The 19,689-nt window shown below is 41.1% G+C and overlaps 1 protein-coding gene across 2 annotated transcripts in view; it reads left to right on the top strand.

Moving 5' to 3' along the window:
- Window positions 1-19,689, top strand: part of map4k1 (mitogen-activated protein kinase kinase kinase kinase 1) — a 47,635-nt gene that overhangs the window by 18,481 nt on the left and 9,465 nt on the right. The window contains exons 5-18 of one of the 2 annotated variants that reach the window (XM_008119943.2): window positions 4,473-4,528; window positions 5,625-5,672; window positions 6,822-6,864; window positions 8,827-8,899; window positions 10,079-10,210; window positions 11,306-11,368; window positions 12,097-12,178; window positions 13,710-13,829; window positions 14,115-14,193; window positions 14,378-14,436; window positions 16,241-16,305; window positions 16,920-16,964; window positions 17,764-17,787; window positions 19,127-19,169. In XM_008119943.2, coding sequence (XP_008118150.1) covers window positions 4,473-4,528; window positions 5,625-5,672; window positions 6,822-6,864; window positions 8,827-8,899; window positions 10,079-10,210; window positions 11,306-11,368; window positions 12,097-12,178; window positions 13,710-13,829; window positions 14,115-14,193; window positions 14,378-14,436; window positions 16,241-16,305; window positions 16,920-16,964; window positions 17,764-17,787; window positions 19,127-19,169 — 932 coding nt within the window. The remainder of the gene's footprint in view (window positions 1-4,472; window positions 4,529-5,624; window positions 5,673-6,821; window positions 6,865-8,826; window positions 8,900-10,078; window positions 10,211-11,305; window positions 11,369-12,096; window positions 12,179-13,709; window positions 13,830-14,114; window positions 14,194-14,377; window positions 14,437-16,240; window positions 16,306-16,919; window positions 16,965-17,763; window positions 17,788-19,126; window positions 19,170-19,689) is intronic. The other variant, XM_062962728.1, reaches the window with a different exon arrangement.

Here is a 19,689-nt window from a genome sequence, read left to right on the forward strand (position 1 = left end):
GTACTTCCTTCATGTGAATTGAAAGATTTGGATGCTCAGCCCTTCCTATCCTTTCTACCATACTCTTTTTATTCCAGTGGTTATAAGATGCTTGATTATGTTTTATGGTTTTCAAGGGCTAGTGGTTACTAGCTACCTGAGACCTCCCAACTGCTGGGGTGAAGAGCAAACTAGAAGTTTGGATGTAGGAGGCAGAGGCTTGAGGTTATTCATTTGTGTGGTTGGTCAGGCGGCATGTTGATACTTGGCAAGATTTGTGTTTGTGGTCTTCTGTGTGTGCATATGTTGGAAGGGTTTGATGCTGCTTTCAAGGCTGGTCTTATGCAGGTGCTGCAGAGAACAGATGTTTAAAGCATGGCTGGACCTAAACCAGACTGCTAAGCGGGCTTATTCAGGCTTGCATCCTGCTTACTTCCAGCTCAGTAAATGAGAGGCAAAAAACATCCCCTGGGTTTGTAGAAATGCAAATGCAGTATAGTCTTAGTCCCTCTTTCTCTTATATGATGAACTCAGTTTGTGATGCATTTGATTAGTGGGGCAAAGGAGACTTGGAGAGTGAGTAAAACCTCAAAAAAAAAAAATCAGGTTGGAAGTCCTGGGGCTCTTCCACACAGTCATATAACCCAGAATATCAAGGCAGAAAATCCCACAATATCTGCTTTGAACTCAGTTATCTGAGTCCACATTGCCATATATTCCAGTTCAAAGTAGATAATGTGGGATTTTATTCAGCTGTGTGGAAGGGCCCTAATTAATCAGTCTTTTGTCATCCCTTTTTCAGGTGCTTTAGAATGTCCCAGTTTTGCTCTCCTCTTCTCACTTTTCCAGTATGTCCTCAGCTGGCTCCCATTGTTACAAACAGAATTCCAAGTACAGAAGTATTTTGCACTCGGTGAATTCAAAGGCAGAGGAGGCAGTGAAATCTTTCTCTTCCTGGTAGAACTCTGCCATTCGGTGCAGATAATACCAAATCTTGTTCTAATCAGATTGCCTGACCTTTTCATTTTAACTTTTTGTCAGCTAAAACTAAAAGATCAGGCAATATGATTGAAATACAATGACACACACAGAGAGATTTCCTAAGTCTTATCTCATTTGTGTACAAATATCTTTTAAAACAACACAGATTAGCAGTTTTTGTACTTTTTCCTCTCTCTGGAGGATACATCTGCAAAACTTCAGGATGTTTGAATTATGGGTGAAGATTGTGAAGGAATATTTTTTTTCCCTTGTAAAAGGTGGAAACTCATGACCTCGGTCCTGATTTGATGGGGATGATCCTCGTTACTTCTTCACCTTCCCTACTTTGTCAGCTGTCTTAAAGTGTCCCATATTCTGTCTAGTTTCATCTTGATTTAACTGCTGCCATGAGTTCAAAATGCAAACTAGTTTGCACCTTGGTAACTCAGCAAATGGAAGAGAAGGGGAGGGTGCAGAAACCTGGCTTTTCCCATTTTCTGACAAAAGCAAACGGTTGCATTCTCTCCTAGCTTGTGGGTTATTTCTCACTGATAACTTTTGCTATTTTGATCTCACTCTGGTATTGCTTGGCCACATGATGAACTCTTGTATGGCTGGAGGTGAGGAGGTTGAATACCAGACAGACAGTTTGGAAATGGAGAAATGAAGGTGTGTGTGGTCAAATCACGTTCTCTACCATTTCAGATGATGCCTATCTCAAAGGAAGGGATGCCTCTGCTTAGAGTCCTCTTTCACCTCCATCTGCTGACATAGGTTTGCACTGTTAGGTCTGCTTTTACTACTTGTAGTCAAAAGCAGAAAGACAACACCTACACCAGAAAGGGCACTTGTCTCAGAAGGTTGTGGGATTTATTGCTGTGAAATAGGGACAGAGCAGATATGAAAATCATGGTTTCTCTATGGCTAATTGCAACCAAGGCAAAAATTTGATACAGATTGTCACCTGTTGTTCTTAGAGCACATGAATAAAAAGGTTTTTAGTGTACAGTAATCAAAATATACACAATATTTGGATTTGGGAGTAGCATATACAGGAAGTTGCTGTTATAAACATCCAATTTGCAAACAACTCACATTCAACTTACAAACTTGTTTAAAACATTGGATTTCATAAAAGGATTCACTTACTTGGACGTTTAATTTGGACTCACAATTAGTGACTTATACAGTCCTCCATGTGGAACATGAAATCTGGTGGGCATTGGACTCACTAACTCTATATATAGAGTTTTACTTTTTATTAATGTATGTGTGTTGGTAACACATGGATTATATTTTGGTTTACTGTTTTATAGTTAATATTATCGGATTACATTTCTAGCTATAGTGGCCTCTTGCCTGTGCATTTCAGGGAATCCTTTCTTTGTATTGTTATAAACATCCAACTTGCAAACAACTCACATTCAACTTACAAACAGGGGTGAGACAGCATGAAGTGAGAGAAATCTATTTATTTATTTATTTACAGTATTTATATTCTGTAATTTATATTCTCAGGGCGGATTACAATGAACACATATATGGCAAACATTCAATGCCAACAGACAAACAACATACAGTATAGACAGACACAGAGGCATTTAACATTTTTCCAGCTTCACGATTCTGGCCACAGGGGGAGCTGTTGCTTCACCGTCCACTAGTGGCTGTACTTCCTCATTCCTTTCCTCGTGTTTTGTTGGCAGTTTTATGGTGTTGTAAATTAGTTAAATTAGCCTCCCCGCATAAAGTGTACCTAAATTTCCCTACTTGACAGATGCAAAAACACAGTGAGAGCAATTAAAACGGACAATACAAATTCCAAGTGACTTAAAGTGCCAGAGTCAATTTGGGCAGCTGATGTTATAGTCATTGTCGAAAGCCTGTTTAAAAAGCCATGTCTTCAGCTCCTTTAAAAACATTGCAGAGTAGCGACTTGTCTAATTTCCCTGGGGAGGGCATTCCAAAGCCAAGGGACCACCAACAAGAAGGCTCTCTCCCCCGTTCCCACCAACCACGCTTGAGACCAGGGGCGGTTCAACCGCGAGGCAAACTAGGCAGTTGCCTGTGGCGCCATCCTGTAGGGAGCGCCGTTGAGTCAACTCCTGCCTCTGCTGCCGTGTCTGCCTCTGCAAGGAAGACGTTCCCCGCTTTGCAGAGCAGAGAAACGCTGCTTCTCTGCTTCCCAAAGCGGCGAATGCCTTTCTTCTCGCCCCTTCCTCGAGGCCAGGTCTCCGGCCTGCCTGGCCATGTTCCAGAAGTATTCTCTCCTGACGTTTCACTCACATCTATGGCAGGCATCCTCAGAGGTTCTGAGTTCTGTTGGAAGCTATGTAAGTGGGGTTTATATATCTGTGGAAAGTCCAGGGTGGGAGAAAGAGCTCTTGTCTGTTTGAGTCTAGTGTGAATGTTGCAATTGGCCAACTTGATTAGCATTTAATGGCCTTGCAGATTCAAAGCCTGGCTGCTTCCTCCCTGGGGGCATCCTTGGTTGGGAGGTGTTAACTGGCCCTGATTGTTTCCTGTCTGGATTTCCCCTGTTTTCATAGTGTTGTTCTTTATTTAGTCTTTTCCTTAATCCCTCCTTATCAGCCATCATTTTTGCTTATCCAACACTTTTATTTTTCAGTGATTGGTTTGGGTGTGTGTGTGCCAAAATTCTGTTCGCTTATACTTGAAAATTACCTTGGGCTGGCCCTGCTTGAGACAGAGGTGGGACTGAGAGGAGGGCCTTCCCGGCTGATCTTAGAGCCCACACCAGTTCACTGGGGGGGGGGGGGGGATGCGGTCACGAAGATAGACATGACCTGAATAGTGTATAGGTCTGTATAGGTAATTACCTGCACTTTGAATTAGAATAAATATTCTAACTAAAGCTTGCAAAAAAAAACAACCCCCCCCCCAAAAAAAACAACACCCTGGTTGAACTTGCAGAAAACGTCTTTGAACTACAAGAACAAGAATCCACCTGTCAGCATGGCTTGTAGTCATCCGGGTGGATTCTTGGATCTGTAGTTGAAAGAAGTAATTTATCCAGCTCTGATTCTGAACAAATTTCCTCCATACTTTCAACAAACCAACAGTACTGACCTGTGCAACTGCACATAGAGATTTTGTTGCATGTGAAGGCAGAGGGATATAGGCTTAAACCGAGCTGGCCCAACAATTTTTTTCTTTTAAAAAAATCATTTGAGTGTGTTGCCTCCCATCTCCCTTTCGTGTCGTACAACGTAGACAGAATAGCAATAGCATCACATTAACCCACCAAGAACCAAACAGTGACCACAGGACTCTTTTCTCATTTTCATTTGGATTGCCTGTTATATATTTACTTCCTCCTTTCAGTTTGCAAACTTCCTCTGTCCTAGGTGTTCAATAAAGATCAAAATACTTGATTGTGGCTGCTGTGACCTTCGAAGCACAAAACATGCAATGTCGCACTGAGCTACTGTTAATTTCCAGAAGCCCTATGAGAAATAATTTGCTTACTCTTGTGTCATTTGCCTCTATAGCTACTGGACCCTTGACAGAGCTGCAAATTGCTTACGTATGTCGAGAAACATTGCAAGTGAGTAAGACGATACAGATCTGCCTTATATAAGTCAGAATTATGATCTAACTAGTCCAGACAGGAGCCAAATGTGGCCAAGGAATAGCTTTGCTAATAGGTGAATGCATATAATGAACAAGTCCCTTAAAATATGGGGCAAACAAAGGGTGTTTCAGAATTGCAGCAAAACATCGCCCAACATGATACAGACCTTAGCCATCATAAGACTCCTCGTTGGGTAATCTCAGGCCCCTTCTACACTGCCATATAATCCAGATTATCAAAGCAGATAATCCACATTATCTGCTTTGAACTGGATTATATGAGTCTACACTGCTGTATAATCAAGTTTAAAGCAGAGAAGCTGGATTTTATGCAGTGTAGACGGGGCCTCAGATTGTGATGTGGGAGAGGCCACCCAATGTTTCCTGGGCTCTGCTGCTTTATAGGTCTAACTCATACCACATAACCTCATGTGCTTAGAAGAGGCTCAATAGAGTGGTTTGACATAATCCTTTGTTAGGATTGTTAGGTTGTTTAGTGTCGACATGGGCAATGTATGGCCTGTGGAACAAATGCAACACCCTGAGTTGCTTTGTGTCCCTTAGGCCCCTTCTACACAGCTGTATAAAATCCACACTATCTGCTTTGAACTGGATTATATGGCAGTGTAGACTAATCATTTCAAATCAGATAATGTGGATTTTCTGCTTCGATGACCTGGATTATCTGGCAGTGTAGAAGGGACCTTATGGTCTCCCATAGGTTAAACTAATCTGTTGATCCCTAAATAGCTTCTTGGAAACATAGGGGCATTTTGCCAAACTTTTAAGCCCGCTCCCCAGGCCATTTTAGATCTGGAAAAAGCCTTTTAAAAAACTGCAAGTATCCCCTTCAAACCCATCTCTCATTTCTTGGCTGGTAGAATGAACTGCAGGTAAGCAGCCAGCTCTTTTCTTATAACTAGACTCAAAAGTAGTGACATTATTTGCAGGAGTGACTGGGGGGTCCAAGCCACATGAAGGGTACTGGGTCTAGGAAGTCGGTAATACCAGTCTCTACATCAGGTGGATTTTAAAAGCAGTTGGATACATGATGTGCTTTGTTCTTCTAGGGTCTTTCTTATCTTCATAACCAAGGGAAGATTCATAGAGATATTAAGGTAAATAATAAAATCCTTGGAAATTTCATAATTACCATATGTCTGCTTACAGAAATGGTTTCCAGACATTAAGCACAAGATGAGGCAGTGGCAGCCACCCCATCGTTTTTGGAGCTTTCAAAAGAGAACAGATTCCAGAAAAGGGAGAACTAGCCATGAGGGTGTAGAAGAACCTTATTAGATTCCACAATCTTAATTAAAGTAGCCATTTTGCACCTCCACAGTGTCATAGCAAGCTGAAACATACTTCACCTTAAAAATGGTCACATTTGGGTTGCTGTGAGTTTTCCGGGCTGTCTGGCCATATTCCAGAAGCATTCCCTTTCATGTTTCACCCACACCTGTGGCAGGCATCCTTAGAGGTTGTGAGGTCTGTTGGAAACTAGTCACGTTTATATATCTATGGAAAAATGTCCAGGGTGGGAGAAAGAACTCTTGTCTGTTTGAGGCAAGTGTGCCTGGGGGAATTCTTTGTTGGGAGGTGTCAGCTGGCACTCATTGTTTCCTGTCTGAAATTCCCCTGTTTTCTGAGAGTTGCTCTTTATTTACTGTTGTGATTTTACTGTTGTGGTAGCCAGATTTTCTTACTTTTCAGGGTTTCCTCCTTTCTGTTGAAATTGTCCTCATGCTTGTGGATTTCAGTGGCTTCTCTGTGTAGTCTGACATGGTGGTTGTGAGAGTGGTCCAGCGTTTCTGTGTTCTCAAATAATATGGTGTGTCCAGGTTAATTCATCAAGTGCTCTGCTATGGCTGACTTCTCAGCCTTCGACAACACATTGTCAGATATATTTTGGAGAAATGAAGAACTCTCAATTACAGCATTAGTCAGTGTGAGAAAATATACATCTTAAGTTAAATGCTAAGCTTAGTTCTGCACACTGGGACAAATGTTTTAAATTTTTTGTTGTGCAAGAATTTCAGCGCAGAAAGGGAAAAAAATCAGTCAGACTTTTGGAGGCTATAGTAATAAAAACCCCAACTTTGAAAGGTTCTGCTCAATTTATTGTAGAGGAAGATAAAAAAGAATGCTGTTTTGCTTTGTGAGAGAGACTCCTCTCCACAGATCACCACCTGACTGCTTCTCACTTTCTATTTGCGTATGTGTGTCACACGCAGTTCACCAGTTGTATATGTCTTTTTGTGTTTCAGGGAGCCAACATTCTCCTCAATGATCATGGGGAAGTAAAACTGGGTATGTTTCACAGGGCTGATGCATAGCTGTGTGTCTTCGTCATTCACTCACCCTAAAAACTGTGAGGACCATGCTTATGGGGTTGAATGGAGCCTCCAAGACCCCTTTGTACTTTTGACATCCTGCCCCCTTCATGCACAGAGTTATTTCCAAAATAAAGTGTCTATCCTGCTCAGTACACCTCAATACTCTCCCACTGTCCCAATTTGGCAGAGATAGTCCTGATTAATTCTCTTTCAGCTGCTTTTAAAATGTCCCAGTTTTTCTCTCCTCCTTCCACTTTTTCTGACTTTCTCCACTTTCTGCAATCCGAGTTTTAAAGATAAAAACGTTTGAATGCAATTAGTCCAGCAGAATTTTGCCCTTCCCGGACCCCTTCTACACAGCCATATAAACCAGAATATTAAGGCAGATAGAAGAAGAAGAAGAACATTTTATTGATTAGCCCTTAGGCCATATCAAAGTACCAAGCCAAACAACCAGGCTTGAAAAGACCTGGTTACATTCTATACAAATATTAAATAAAACACTTGTAACCATACAATAAATAAATATAATAAAACTGGGTGTGTACATCATATGTCATTGTCACCCCTACAGTTTACCCCTATCAGCCCCACATATGTGGATCTCATATTGTTTTACTCAAGTACAGAGCCGTTTTATATGTTATTTATTAAGGCAGATAATTCACAATATCTGCTTTGAACTGGGCTATCTGAGTCCACATTGCCATATATTCCAGTTCAAAGCAGATAATGTGGAATGTTATATAGCTGTGTGGAAGGGGCCCCAGTCGGCCCAGGCAAAAGCAAAAAACTGTTGTCTTTCCTAGCTTATGTGTTCTTTCTCATTAATACATTTTGTACTCATGGGCACATGTGTCCCTAGTTCCATCTGTGAAATATGTACAATCTGAAATTTTCAAATCAGTCTTGTGTTTTCATAGAGTTTTTTCAGGGCCATGACTGAGTTGTTTCAGTAGAAATGAGGGTAGTGATGCTTCTGTTTTCATGTAACAGAAATACAGATTAAATATTTTATTTGGTTTTTAAATAATTTTTATTTATAGATTTATCAATCAAAATGTATAAGTGTCCTCTTTTTACAATATCTTAGACAAGGGAGTATGCCATTGTTGTATACAATCCAACAGTTAAAAAAATTGAGCACATCTTTAAGCATATTTCTTATCAGTTTTTAACTTTCCATTACAACATGTACCACATATACCTCTACTACACACCTTTTATGTTTTATTTCTTTATTATTATTTTTATTATTACAGTAGAGTCTCACTTATCCAAGCCTTGCTTATCCAAGCCTCTGGATTATCCAAGCCATTTTGTAGTTAATGTTTTCAATATATCGTGATATTTTGGTGCTAAATTCGTAAATACAGTAATTACAACATAACATTACTGCCTATTGAACTACTTTTTTCTGTCAAATTTGTTGTATAACATGATGTTTTGGTGCTTAATTTGTAAAATCATAACCTAATTTGATGTTTAATAGGCTTTTCCTTAATCCCTCCTTATTATCCAAGATATTCGCTTATCCAAGGTTCTGCCGGCCCGTTTAGCCTGGATAAGTGAGAGACTACTGTATTATGATACCCTTTTCCCCCTCTTCCCCTTCCAATTATTTTGTGCTCCCTTCAACAGAAGCAATGAAATTTTTGACTTGTGAAACAATATGAGTTGTTTAGTCCTGATGACAGAATAAAACTTTCAAAGTGCAGTGTTTCCCCATCTTGGAAAAGCTATCTTTTTGAACTACAGCTTCCAGAATTCTCCAGCCAGCATGGTCATATTTGTCAGGAGATGTTCTGGGGGTCATAGTCCAACCTAATAACTTTCCCAAGCTTTTGCAGCCTATCTGTGAAATCTAACACTATTTTGTGTTGACAGAGGTTTTTTCCAATCTTTCTCATTTTCTCTGTTTCTCCTTACATGCCAGCTGACTTTGGTATCTCAGCTCAACTCAGTGCTACATTTGCCCGGAGGATGTCTTTCATCGGTACACCTTACTGGTAAAAAAAGAAAATAAAAGAAAAACATCCAGCTGTTTGTTTCCTTTTCCAAGCTTAGCAAGTGCTGTCTGTAAATTGGGGTGATAATTGATATGAGGACAATCTTGAAATTGAATGTTTCCAAATGGATTATTAGCTTCTGCAAACATAAGTCAGGATTCAGTCCTGGAATACATACTAATATTATCTAAGATGCAAGGAAATTTTGAAGAGTCAGCATGATGGAAGTGCTTGTGTGTTGGACTAGGACACTGAGAGACCAGGGTTCAAATCTCTGCTTGGCCATAAAAACCCAAGTCACACTTTCTCAGACTCAAAGGAAGGCAAAGGTAACCCCCCTCTGAACCCATTTTGCCTAGAGAACCCCGATAGGTTTGCCTTAAGGTCACCGTAAGTCAGAAATGACTTGAAGGCACACAACAGCAGCAACAACAAGGAATCTGCTGGGCGATCTGGCTGCGACATCTGTCACCCCATTGATCGCCAGGGTTGATTCGGCTGATCTGGCTGGCTAGGTGGGTGTCCCCTTCCTCCCTCACCGCTCCATGTGCGTCCCTCCCGAAGCTGCGTGCTCGGTGGAAGAGGACAACGTCCCAGGTATAGAAGGAGTGTATTGAAGTCTCCAGTCTTCGGCCCCGAGTATACGATAGCTGCGCTCCCCTGCTAGAACCTCTAAACATGCTGGATTTTGAATATGGAGTTATGCCATTTGTAGGTCCTTCGTCATGATTCTGTTTTGCTTCTCTCTTATGTGGAAGTTAACCCTTCTGTTATCTTTTACAAACGAACCATGGTTCATATCTTAACTAGCATCTTCTAACCATGGCTCGCTGAAACAGTTTTAATTCTAATGTAATCACAACCATATTTCCTGCTTCTTGGCAGGGGGTTGGACTGGATGGCCCATGAAGTCTCTTCCAACTCTACTATTCTATGATTCTGTGATTTAGTTCCTGGATGAAAATAAAAAACGACCACAGATACACAAAGATGAGCTTGCAAATAGGGTTTCAGATGCTTCTGTTTGATAAACAGTGGTTTATACCTTCTGCCGTGTCCTGAGGGCTTATAGAGATCCTATAGGACACAATGGAAAACATGCATTTTTAAAAGGTGTGTGGGGCATGTGCTGTAGCATGTAGAGGGCACTCCACCAAGAACATTTTCTCACTGTTTCAGGATGGCCCCAGAAGTGGCAGCGGTGGAGCTCAAGGGAGGATATAATGAACTGTGTGACGTGTGGTCAGTTGGGATCACAGCTATTGAGTTGGCAGAGCTCCAGCCTCCTCTGTTTGATACACACCCTTTGCGGTACGTTGGTTTGGAGAAAAGTTTCCCAGTCCTTGTTTTTGCTTGCTGCCATGTGGAAGATAGCACTGCTTGTTGGATTAGATGGAGAATGTGTTGTCTAAGACATTCATGGCCGGAATCACTGGGTTGCTGTGCGTTTTCTGGGTGGCATGGCCACGTTCCAGGAGCATTCTCTCCTAATGTTTTGCCCACATCTATGGCTGGCATCCAACAGACCGCACAACCTCTGAGGCTGCCTACCATAGATGGAGGTGAAACATTAGGAGAGAATGCTTCTGGAACATGACCATACAGTCTGGAAAACTCACAGCAATCCAGATTAGATAGAGTGTTGTGCTGTGCACTCAATGCTTCTTTTTATTCTCATATTTCCTCCTGGCAGCCACTCCCCTGAAAGGCTGCTCTTAGATGGACAAAGCATCCTTTCCTTTTCACTGGTAGTCAATAACAGTTTCATAGTCTGAATTGCCTCCCCCTCTAAACCAGTAAGAAGCAGAAACAGTCCTTCTCACAGCCTACTACAGGAAGACAGTGAAATTCCAAGAAATACAGAATACAGCACAGCTGGATCACATCCTTGTCGCAAGCTGCAGTTTCATGAGTGTACATAGAAAGGCAAAAAGCAACTTGCATTATTTTATTTTGAAGAGGATTATAACCATTGTGGCTATTAAGTAGTCATAACTGATATTTTATATTTTTCTATATGAAAATGATATTTGATTTATATTTCACTTTCTTCCTTTGATTGGAGACTGTCAATAGCAATGGCATGTAATCTCCTCAGTGGGTTCCAAGCTTCGAAAGCTTGCTGGGATTTCCAAAGTTGGTTTGTTGCAGGCTAAATATAACTTCTGGCAGTTGAAGAAGGGGCTTGAATCTAAGTCCTATCTTACAGATTGTTGGCATAATGCAAAACAGAGGAAGTGGCAGAAATCTGCATCCTTTATAGAGCTGGCAATGAAATATGCAGCTCCATTTTGTGTGTGTATGTATGTAGAATGTTTAAATGGTTAGCATGGTAGAGTTATATGGCGTGGAGGCTGCTCAGCAGTACATGTGTTGACTTGTTTGCCTCTTTCTCTTGCCTTCCAGGGTCTTGGTCTTGATGACAAAGAGTTGCTACCAGTCTCCGAAGCTCAAGGAGAAAGGCCGGTGGTTTGTATCATGGGCAAATATTGAAGGCTATCCAATGCTATAGAAAGAGTAAAATCAGGTTGTCATTGTTATCGATGACGATGATAATAGACTGAGTATCTTTCATCCCAAAGCTTGGGACCAGAAATGTTTTGGATGTTGGGATTTTTTATAAAAAAAATTGGAATCCCATCTTGGAGATGGAACCCAAATTTAAACATGAAATGTATCTGTTTCATATATATCTTATTTTATAGCCAATATGGGGCCGCGGTGGCGCAATGGGTTAAACTCTTGTGCTGGCTGAACTGCTGACCCGAAGGTTGGTGGTTCGAATCCACGAGATGGGATGAGCTCCCATCTGTCAGCCCTGGCTTCCCATGCGGGGACATGAGAGAAGCCTCCCAGCAGGATAGTAACACAACTGGGTGTCCCCTGAGCAATGTCTTTGTAGATGGCCAATTCTTTCACACCAGAAGCGACTTGCAATATGTTCACTTCTGACATGATTTTAAAAAGCCAATATTTTTAATTTAATAATTTTATGCATGAAACCAAATTTGTGTACCTTGATCATCAGATAGCCAAGATGTCAATATCTCAGGCAGTTTTGGACTTTGAATATCCCTCATCACAAAATACTTCCATCAGCATTATCCTCCTCCTCCCACTTTCTTCTCTATCCGGGATCCTGCCACCAAAGTCTTTGGTTTTACATCCAGTCCCAAATGAACCTATTGTTCCCACAGGACGCCAGCCTTCCACAACTTTGTCAAGGTGACACTAACAAAGAACCCCAAGAAGAGACCCAGTGCCTCCAAGATGCTTACTGTGAGTATTAGAATCCCTCTCCTTTCTGCCTCTACTCATCAGGCAATCCACACCAGGATGGTGCGGGCAATGCCATCTCCTGTCCTGCACTGCCCCCTAAGTGCTGTGGGCCTGGCCGCCTCTTTTTAGGCATAATAAGGGGGCAATGGTTCTTAAACTGCTCTGAGTGAAAAAAATTGTTTGGTTTGCCTCCTGTTTGTGAACCCCACCATTTTCTTTAGAATGCGGAGATTGAAAAAAAAAGTCAAAATGCATTTACATTTTATATTTATATGTCTGTTATGAATAACTTTTCAATAACTTTAAAACATAGGTTCTTTTTATTGCAGTTTCAGTCTGAGAGGTATAGCAGAACTTTTACAGAACAACAAAGAACATTTAGACATACAAACATACAGATTCTATGCAACTACATTTGGATTCACACACAACCTACAGTTACATTGGCTAAGAAACAAACAAGGGAGGTGGTTACATTTTCATTCTTCATTCACACACAACATGCATCCATCTTCATGCACACAAATATTACCATATTCTTTCTCCCTCCTTGAAGAAGCACCTGCTTAGGCCAGACCCAGCTTCCACTGCTGCCTGCCAAGACATAGTTCCAAAATGCCAAAATGCCAAAACTTCAAAAAGACCATGACTTCAAAATGCACTCTTTTCTCTTCCCATGAGAAAAGGAGACCCCAAAAAGTGAACAGAATCCTGCTTTCCCATAGCAGATCTGCCACTCCCAAGTACACCATCTCCACTGAGCATGACGGGTGAACAGCGTCGCTGTCTGTCACACCTTCTGGACTGTCATAAGGTCACTTATATAGCAATATTTTGCTGATGATGTTGTCCCAAAGTTGTAAATGAATCATAGACGTCTTCTATCATGGAATATCCTCAATTTCCTTGACCAGATGTTGATTCCTCTTGATTGGTGTTAGCAAACACAAGCAGCTCTGCCCCAAAAGTTCATCAAGTTAGCAAATGTTGACAAATGTTAACAGATGTAAACATTTCTCTTATCAGTCACAGTTCTTATCACAGTTTGCCGGGCAGGTCAACTCTTTCAGGTCTCGTTAGCAGGTTTTAATTACAATTCCTGAGCAGGTAGTTTATGGTTTGCAAGTATTAGTCTTCATATTGGTGTCTTCAAATTTACTAACTCACTCATTCTTCCATTCATACCACATATCATATATGCATATTTTGGTCACATGTCTCTATATTTGCATTGTTTTATGGTCATTCTTTTATATTTATTGTTAGCTGTCCCAACTCCCTATAGCTGGGAAAAGGTGGGATAAATATAAAGGAAATAAATAAATAAGAAATATGCAAGCCACAATCAGTGGAGACCTTTCTTTCATGTTTCTCTTGCCATGCTAAAGAGATAAGCAACATTTTCAGTTTGGTGACTTGACTCTTCAGCATTTGCTGGAAAGAGAACTCAGTACTATCACTGCAGCATCTCATGTAGCTCTGTTACCAGGTCGGAATCTAGTCACTTCCAGTTGATCCCTTCTTTCCTCAGCATCAATTTGTTGCCCAGCAAGGCCTTGGCCGCAACTTGACCCTTGATTTACTTGAGAAGCTACGTGATCCTGACAAACTCTCCAGCTGCCGATGTGAGACAGAAGAAGAGGAACAAGAGGTGAGAGCCGATAAACTGAAATTTGAGAAAAGAGTGGGGTGAAGGGACTCATATTGTTGAAATAGAGCAATTTAAAACAGCTGCGGATAGTGAGATCTGAGCCACGGATATGGAAACCTGAGGCGCGGATACCGAGTCCGAGAAGTGGCTATTGGAACCAGCAATCAGCCATCCTTGTGAGTCCGTGTGCCTGGCAAGCAAGAAGATCCTCCAAAATCAGAAGATCGCACAATAACACAGGCCAACACATTCCCCCTTTAGTAAGGTATTCTTTCTTCCTTTCAGCCCCCTCCTCCGGTGCCTCGAAGAATTCGCTCCAGCCAACGACAAGATGTGACCTCTCCTGGGTATGCTGAACCACAAGGTATGTTTGGCCTGTTCTGTCCCTTCTCTTGTTTCCTGCCCAAGTTTTTGTAGCTGCCCATCCTAAACAAAATCAGCCTTTATCTTTATTACCTTTCTTGTTATCATAAGACACTCTGGGATCTCTCTTTGGAGGGGGAGTCACAGTGACTATTATAAACCCCTTTCTTCTAATCTCATTGCAGCTCATAATTTCCTCCTTGATCGCAGAAACCGGCGGAGTCTAGAGTCTCCAAATTTCACGGTATTTCCTTGCCTTCTCATTTCTTCCTGACATGGTGCTACTGTACCTTGTTCTCCTCAACCTCTTCGTTCTGCTCCCACTGCAAAGTGGTTGCTGGATTGATAATGTACACTTGTGTCTTGTCCTTCTATGTTATTCTATGTTATTCCTCTGCATTCTCAAATTTTGCAATATTCAATACTCTCAATATTCCTTAACCTGGGGTGTAATTTTAGCTTATAATATATATGTATAAATGTAGTAATTGGAAAGTAATGGAATTCAGAGAGCTGTTGTATATCAGCAGTTTTATATCTTCCATATATCCCTCCAAAGAAACCCAAGAATGATAGTTCACTGAGGATGAAAAAATTCTGTGTTCAAGTTCTCAAGGCATGCCCTGTGTTCCCCGCACAGTAATAACTATTGGAGGGGTTTACAGTACTGTAAACTGTAATGTGTCCTGGTATCAATGCTAGACTCTAGGACAGGCATGGACAAACTTCAACTCCCACAATTCCTAACAGCCTACTGGCTGGGTTGTTGTGTGTTTTCCGGGCTGTATGGCCATGTTCCAGAAGTATTCTCTCCTGACATTTCGCTCACATCTATGGCAGGCATCCTCAGAGGCACAGGAGGAGGGGGCTAAAAAGAAGAAAGAATACATTACTTAAGGGGGAATGTGTTGACCTGTGTAACTGTTCATTGGTATGATCTTCTGATTTTGAAGGATCCTGTCATACCCCAATGGTATACGTGTAGGCGAAACGTCAGGAGAGAATACTTCTGGAACATGGCCATAAAGCCCGGAAAACACACAACAACCCTGTGATCTCGGCCATGAAAGCCTTCATAGAATCATAGAATCATAGAATAGTAGAGTTGGAAGAGACCTCATGGGCCATCCAGTCCAACCCCCCGCTAAGAAGCAGGAAATCACATTCAAAGCACCCACGACAGATGGCCATCCAGCCTCTGCTTAAAAGTCTCCAAAGAAGGAGCCTCCACCACAGTCCGGGGAAGAGAGTTCCACTGTCAAACAGTCCTCACAGTGAGGATGTTCAGGTGGAATCTCCTTTCCTGTAGTTTGAAGCCATTGTTCCATGTCCTAGTCTGCAGGGCAGCAGGAAACAAGCTTGTTCCCTCCTCCCTATGACTTCCCTTCACATATTTATTTATTTATTTATTTATTTATTTTTCAAACTTATATGCCGCCACTCCCCTAGGGCTCGGAGCGGCTTACAAGAACCGGCTAAAATCAACAATTTAAAAAACATTTTAAAAACATCATTTAAAAAAAAAATCTTTAAAACATCCTAAAAGCACCTTTTAAAACATCAGCAACAGAACTCAAAAGCCTGCCGAAACAGGTGTGTCTTACATGCCCTGCATATTTGTACATGGCTATCATGTCTCCTCTCAGCCTTCTCTTCTGCAGGCTAAACATGCCCAGCTCTTTAAGCCGCTCCTCATAGGGCTTGTTCTCCAGACCTTTGATCATTTTAGTTGCCCTCCTCTGGACGCTTTCCAGCTTGTCAACATCTCCCTTCAACTGCGGTGCCCAAAATTGGACACAGTATTCCAGGTGGCTGTTAGGAATTGTAGGAGTTGAAGTCCAAAACACCCGAAGGGCTGAAGATTGTCCATGCCTGCTCCAGAAACTGGAGCAACCTCAATCGGCCAATACTAGGTAGCCATTGGTCAACTTTGGCTAATAACACTGCTACCACTATGGCTTTTCCTTTGGAAGAGAAGCAGCTAAAAATTCCTTAAGGCCCAGATGCTTCTCCAGTAACTGATTTTTTTTCTTACTTTTTTTTGGTAGGAAAATACCACAGACCCTGGTTATGGGACTGGCAGTGACCTCTACAGCTCTCCATTCAGTGGCAGGTAAGGGTCCTTGGAAAGAGCCTCATCTCCCTGCTAGCTCACCTTGATAACCACCAGATAGGTCTCTTGAGTGAGAGCATTTCCTATTGTCAATGCTCTCAAAATGTGTAATCAAACCATCACTAATAACCTAGTGATTCCCAGATGCATAATGAGCTTTATCTGTTCTGCTCTGGGAGGGCAACATCTAGCCATAATTTCTCTTTGTGTGTGGGCTACGTGGTACTGGGGGTATGTAGAAAATTAACCATGGTTCATAACATTAGGAATACAGAGAGCCTTCTTGGGGATTTTTATGTATAGGATATGAATCAACCCCAGTTCTGAATTGCAATAAAGTTTACTTTGGGTTGCTGTGAGTTATTCGGGCTGTATGGCCATGTTCCAGAAGCATTCTCTCCTGACGTTTTGCCTACATCCACAGCTGGCATCCTCAAAGGTTGTGAGGTCTGTTGGAAACTAGGCAAGTGGGGTTTATATATCTGTGGAATGTCCAGGGTGGGAGAAAAGAACTCTTGTTTGCCTGAGGCCAGTGTTAATGTTTCAAAAAGAGTTTACTTTGTCCATCTTTAATCACTAAATATAGTTGTTGTCTGTTGTTTTTGTCTTTTTAGAGAAGCAACAACAGACTCGGACAATGATTATGATGATGTGGACATGTAAGTGGCAACATGGAAAGAGCCAGTCCTATCTACAATGTGTCATAGTCACTCCCTTTATTGCATAAAACACTGCCAAATCTTTTCAGTCTCATTATTTTAACCACCTAGGACTCTGCAGATTAGGTTCTTTCGATTTCATCATTGATATGGGGAGAACTCATAATGTGAGTTGGGGTGGGTTCTGAGTAATGGATTTTCACTCCATGGACCTCTAGCAGACTATACTGGTGAATTCTTAGCAAGCTAGAGGTTCAGGTTTCTGTTTCAGTCAGTTTTTGCCATATTTGCTACCGGTAGTTGCGGGGAAGGCACACCATTATGGGATGGTTTACTGTGTATATGGATGATTTGGGGATGAAGAACTGCTTGCAAAAATGACATTGATGAAGCCTGGAAGCCTGGAAGTCCACATAAATGGGGTGGGGACTGTATGAATACATGTTCTCCACTCCTGTTAAAGACGCTACAAATTACCACCTTTAGTGTGTATTGTTCATCTTTTCTGAGGAGCTTACAAGCTAAAATTTGACAAAAAGAAAAACAAAGGAAGGAGAATTAGGTATAAATAGGAAAGCTGAACAAAGTTGCATGACTTTAAGTTTAAGTGATAAAGTTATAGGAGGGGAAGCTAATAACTGGTTTTCTAAAAATCTCCATAGCAAAATGTCTCAGGGGTCCTTAAATCACTCTTTGTGAAAATTTATTTTATAATTATGTCTCCCTCGAGTTCTTTCACTAACCTTATCCTTATTTTCCTCTTTTTTTGATTGGTCATATCTTCATTGCTGCCTTCTAGCCCCAGCAGACATCATGCAAGCAGGTAATCGTTCTCTTCTATTTTTTTAAATATAAAAATATAAATAAAGACCTAGAGCACACAATTTCCCCTCCAGGCAAGTCAAATATCAGCATCTCAGGGTCAGATTTTCTCTTGTTGGTGTGTGGGATTGTCATGAATAACGTTTTAAGAACTTTAAAGTATAGGTTTCTTTTTATTGCAATTTTCCAGTAAGAGAAAGGGCATCAGAACTTTTACACTTTTACACAAATAACAACATTGGCAATACAGACATACATACGTAATTACATTGAATCCACAAACAACCTACAGTTATATTAGGTAACAAACAAAGGGGAATTACATTTTTCCTCAGCATTCACATTACACATACACATTCGTTCATCCTCATGCATCCAAATATTACCATATCCTTTCTCCCTCCTTGGAGAAGCACCTGCTTAGGCCAGACCCTGCTTTCTCTGCAAATCTGCCACTTTCCCAATATTTCCAAAACTTCCAAAATTCCAAAATGCATCCTCTTTCTCAAAGAAAAATGTCATGAATCAGACCTCTGTTTTCCCTACAGCAGAAACTGACTCTGCAAACATATATGGCCCCAAAATCTCACTCTTTTCACTTGAGAAAAGGAGCAAGTGACCAGAATGCATTCCATTGCAGATCTGCCACTCTCAAACGTACACCATCTCTCTGCTTCCCAAGGAACAGAGCATAGTGGATGGACCAGACTCCTCCGGTCTGCCACAATTTTGGAATATTAGAAGGTCTCTTATATAGCAATATTTCTTGCTAATATTGTTCCAAAGTTGTAAATAAATCATAGATGTTTTTCCAGCCTGAAACATCCTGGCTTCCCAGTTCCTGGTAGATGTTGACTCTCCATAATTGGTATACATAAGGAACCTTGTGTTGACTTCCTTCTTAACGTAAGGAACCTTGTAAACATTTCCTTAACTTAAAGAGCCATTGTTTCTGATAATGTAAACACATTGTTGTCCCCAAAAAGTTCAACTGTTAATCACCACCACAATTCTCAACAGAAACTTTTAGTTATAGTCCATGAATTCTTCACCTCCTTCTTGTAATTTTCCAGGCTTCAATCTTAGGATGGCATCTCTAGACTATATAGATCTCAACCATACATCTTTCATGCAATTCCATTTAAACCATACATCAGATATTTTTATGTCATCAGATATTTATACATCAGATATTTTTATGTCAATTTGGCTGGTTGCCACATTGTCTTTGGAGGTGGGAAGGGGGCTATTTTAATTTTCTACTTTTCTTTACAATGCGTCATTTCACTGGAAGAATTTTGCTAGATGTATTCATGATTTTGACTTCTTTCCCCTCCCAGTGAATCCTTATCTGCCAACGTCCCACCTCCACTACCTCCAAAGGTAAGTAACTGTTGGGAGCCAAGTGATATATCTTAATTGTTCTTCTCTTCACTTATCCTTCACTCAATGCACAATTCAGAAGATTTATAGTTTAAGGAGGGACATCTCAATCCACCTTTATAAACTACTAACCCCAGAATTCAGTAGGATGCAGTCTTGGCAGTTAAGTTGGAATCATAGCTCTGTAATTGTGTAGTGTGGAAGGGCTCCTGGATAGTCCCATGTTTCTCTCCTCTTGCCATAACCTCCTGATGTCTGGTTAAGGCAGATGGGCAGCCATGACTATAGAGCAGTATTTTTTCCTAATCCACTTTGTCTGCTCTCTTTTAATTTAAACAGCAGAGTGATAGGCAACATTTGAAAGTGAGGGGGCTGCTTTTAAACCTAAGAGACCTCTCCAACTTTTTAACCCCTTAATATCTCTAGGATATTGGAGTCATTTTCAGCATGTTTTTAGGCTCAGGGAAACTTTGGTTTGAACAACACGAACAACTGGAAATAACTTTTAAAACATTTTTGA

The sequence above is a fragment of the Anolis carolinensis genome, unplaced genomic scaffold (genome assembly GCF_035594765.1).
Source record: "Anolis carolinensis isolate JA03-04 unplaced genomic scaffold, rAnoCar3.1.pri scaffold_10, whole genome shotgun sequence".
Lineage (NCBI taxonomy): Eukaryota > Metazoa > Chordata > Lepidosauria > Squamata > Dactyloidae > Anolis > Anolis carolinensis.